We start from the raw sequence: 2,911 nt of genomic DNA on the forward strand, positions 1-2,911 counted from the left end.
CTGTTTTTTAAAATGTCGTACAAATATGATTTTGTACATTTGCAATTTTGTACTACTGTAATTTATATAACCATTATTTATGAATACCTGTGATGTTGTCCAACTGTATTGTTGTTTATTTGTAAATTTGTAAAATTTGTGATTATTTACAACTGATTTTTTCTAGAATTTAAATCTTGTAATATTGTGATTTTATCTAATTGTGATTTTGTAAAATTTGTGATTTGTACGACTGTTATTTTGTACATTGGTGATTTTTGTACATCGGTGAGTTTGTTCGATTTGTGATTTTCTAATGATGTAACATTGTGTCATTTTATTTGAATGATGTCATGAGAAACATATACAGTAACTTCACCAGAATTTCAACTTTACAATCTGCATAAAATTAGCAATAGATGTTAAAAAAAAGTGAGTACTGTAAATCGAACAGAAAGTTAAGACCAAGGTGACGCAGGCTGCTAATGAAAGACAGTGAGACAGCGAGCGTGCACAAGTCTACATTGGAGTCCTTTATTTCTTAGTTGCTCCTCCCACATTACTCAGTTGAAATGCATTACAGTTACATCGTAGAAAGCATAAGAACAAAAGTACCTCGACTTGCCAGTTACATTTAAAAATGGAATTATAAACAACGACAACAAACAAACCGACAAAACAAAAAAGATCTGGTCCTTCAACATGTCCAGACAAACAAATAAAGTCTGTTTTTTTTTCTTTCTTTTTTATTCCTTTAATTTTTTTTTTATACTTTTTTGCTTGGCACGACGACTCAATAGGGACCCAAACATCACACAAGCTTGCACAACTGTAGAAAAAAATGTTACAATTCTAAGCCAGACCAGTCATGCGTTGATTTTTTTTTATGAAGAAATATCTTTGATTTTTATGCTCTGTATTTTTTTTTATATATATTTTACACTTGAATTAATAAATGTGTCATCCAAAAAAAAACAAAAAAAACAACAACCTAAAAGTAATAACTATATTATAGACATTAGAAGTATAAGACGTGATGAAGGTTTAATACTATCTGGCACGCAGACATAACTTGTGTTCTCCAGCTTCGCCACAAGAGGGAGCTGAAGAGCAGTGCTATTCAGTAAACAAACTATGGAAATAAATACACTTTTCAACATACACAGCAATAACGTCAACAAAATGAAACTGTAAGACAAAAAAAAATAAAACACAAAACAAAAAACCCAGAAAACCTCATGAAACAAACAATGACCGCATGATTGTCTAGAAATGAAACAGACGTGAATGGAACAGCTAGCTACTAGCACGCAGGCTGCGTAGTGGTAACGTCGGTCTGTTGAAGAACAACACTACGGTAGAAGCTCCTTCTACAAACGTCAGTATTTTTTTTTTTTTACAGGTTTTCTCTGTTTAGAAAAACAAACAAAATTATTTTTTACAACCTCTCTCCAAAGGGGAAAAAAAAAAATCTTTTAAACACGTCTCAGCTGTCATTGGACAGCGCAGAGAGACTGGGCGGAGTCAAGGTTAAAGATGCAGTGCTTTTATTGACAGAACCAGACAACAGTCATCAGACCCACCGTTCTCCTCGCAGCTTTTGTGTAACTTTATGAATGTATTTAATTTTGGCAGAGGAAAATTGTCCTCCATGTGACCTGTTTTGATTGGATTTTGCAAAATGTATAAACATATTCCATTTAATTTAAATGCCAGTCAATATCGTAAGTGTGTGTGTGTGTCTTTGTGTGTGTGTGTAATGAAAGTTTGCCTTATTTCTTTTTTTAATATGGAAGACTCTCAGTGGCCCCTTTAGTGACGCAATGGAAAAAAGATATCGCGATATCGTTAAATCATAGTGTTAGACTTTAATCAACCTTTCCCCCTGTTCACGAGCTGCCGTTGCTGTGCAAAACATGGACAGAATAAATACTATTTTTATTACTACTATCTGCACGACTCATCATCATCATCATCATCATTGAGATATTTGTCTTATGTCGTAAATCACCATCATTAAACAATCATTAAATGGATAATGTGTAATGCTCCAGATTATGTAATGGCTAGTGTTACTGAATACTGTGTAGTGTGTGTGTGTGTGTGTGTGTGTGTGTGTGTGTGTGTGTGTGTGTGCACTCCAAGGACCCTGACATTAGTGAATTCCGAAGAACAAAGCACCCTTCTCAGCAGTATGCATGGGCTGTGCGTGATCAGTTCGGTCCGAGTGCCTGTATTTGGGGTAAGGAGGTCACAGAGGTCAGACGTGGAGCGTGGAGGGCATCATACGTGACTGAGGGACTGGATGGCGTTGGACTCGGTGGCACGTCCGAGCGTGTGCCACACCGAGGCGGCGTGGGACGAGGGGGCGAGAGGGTCCTTATCTGCCAGAGACAGCATCATGGCATAAGCCTAGGGAACAAGATACGAAGAGAGAGAGATCAGTACAACACTTTGGCTCTGGGAATCCGTGACATCATTTGATGACGGTTGTTATTCAGCCCTAATGCATACAGCCATATACACCATGTTTACATCAACAAAGGCAGTATGTGGTGTGACAACACTTTGAGGAACAATTAGAGGTACAACCATTACGGACAATTATTTGGGGTACAATTTGTACAGTTTTGTGCAGGAAATGAGCTACCAAGTGTTACCGAGCGTCCTGCAGAATCACTCACGGTTCTTCTGACGACCTTGAATGTTGCACCTGCTACTTTTTTCATGCAAAACCCAGCAGCTTTCACTTTTTTTTAATAGTCTAAATAGTGTTAGCTTTTATAATATGCTGCTTTCTTTTCTGACATACAAATATTATTTGTAGGCTTTTGTACCAACGCAATAATAAAGCCATAAAATAAATGTATATGAGACCAGACTTAAATCCGATGAGATGCTGTGGCTTAACCTTAAACAGGCTGATCGTGCT

General features: G+C 36.8%; 1 protein-coding gene across 11 annotated transcripts in view; it reads right to left on the minus strand.

Moving 5' to 3' along the window:
• Nucleotides 1–489: 489 nt before the first annotated feature.
• The window catches only part of mecom (MDS1 and EVI1 complex locus), a 157,167-nt gene continuing 154,745 nt past the window's right edge, over nt 490–2,911 (minus strand). For all 11 annotated transcript variants that reach the window (XM_053507215.1, XM_053507214.1, XM_053507219.1 and 8 more), the window contains one exon: nt 490–2,391. In XM_053507215.1, coding sequence (XP_053363190.1) covers nt 2,263–2,391 — 129 coding nt within the window. In that variant the 3' untranslated portion in view covers nt 490–2,262. The remainder of the gene's footprint in view (nt 2,392–2,911) is intronic.

This window comes from Clarias gariepinus, chromosome 11, assembly GCF_024256425.1.
Source record: "Clarias gariepinus isolate MV-2021 ecotype Netherlands chromosome 11, CGAR_prim_01v2, whole genome shotgun sequence".
In the NCBI taxonomy this organism is placed as follows: Eukaryota; Metazoa; Chordata; class Actinopteri; order Siluriformes; family Clariidae; genus Clarias; species Clarias gariepinus.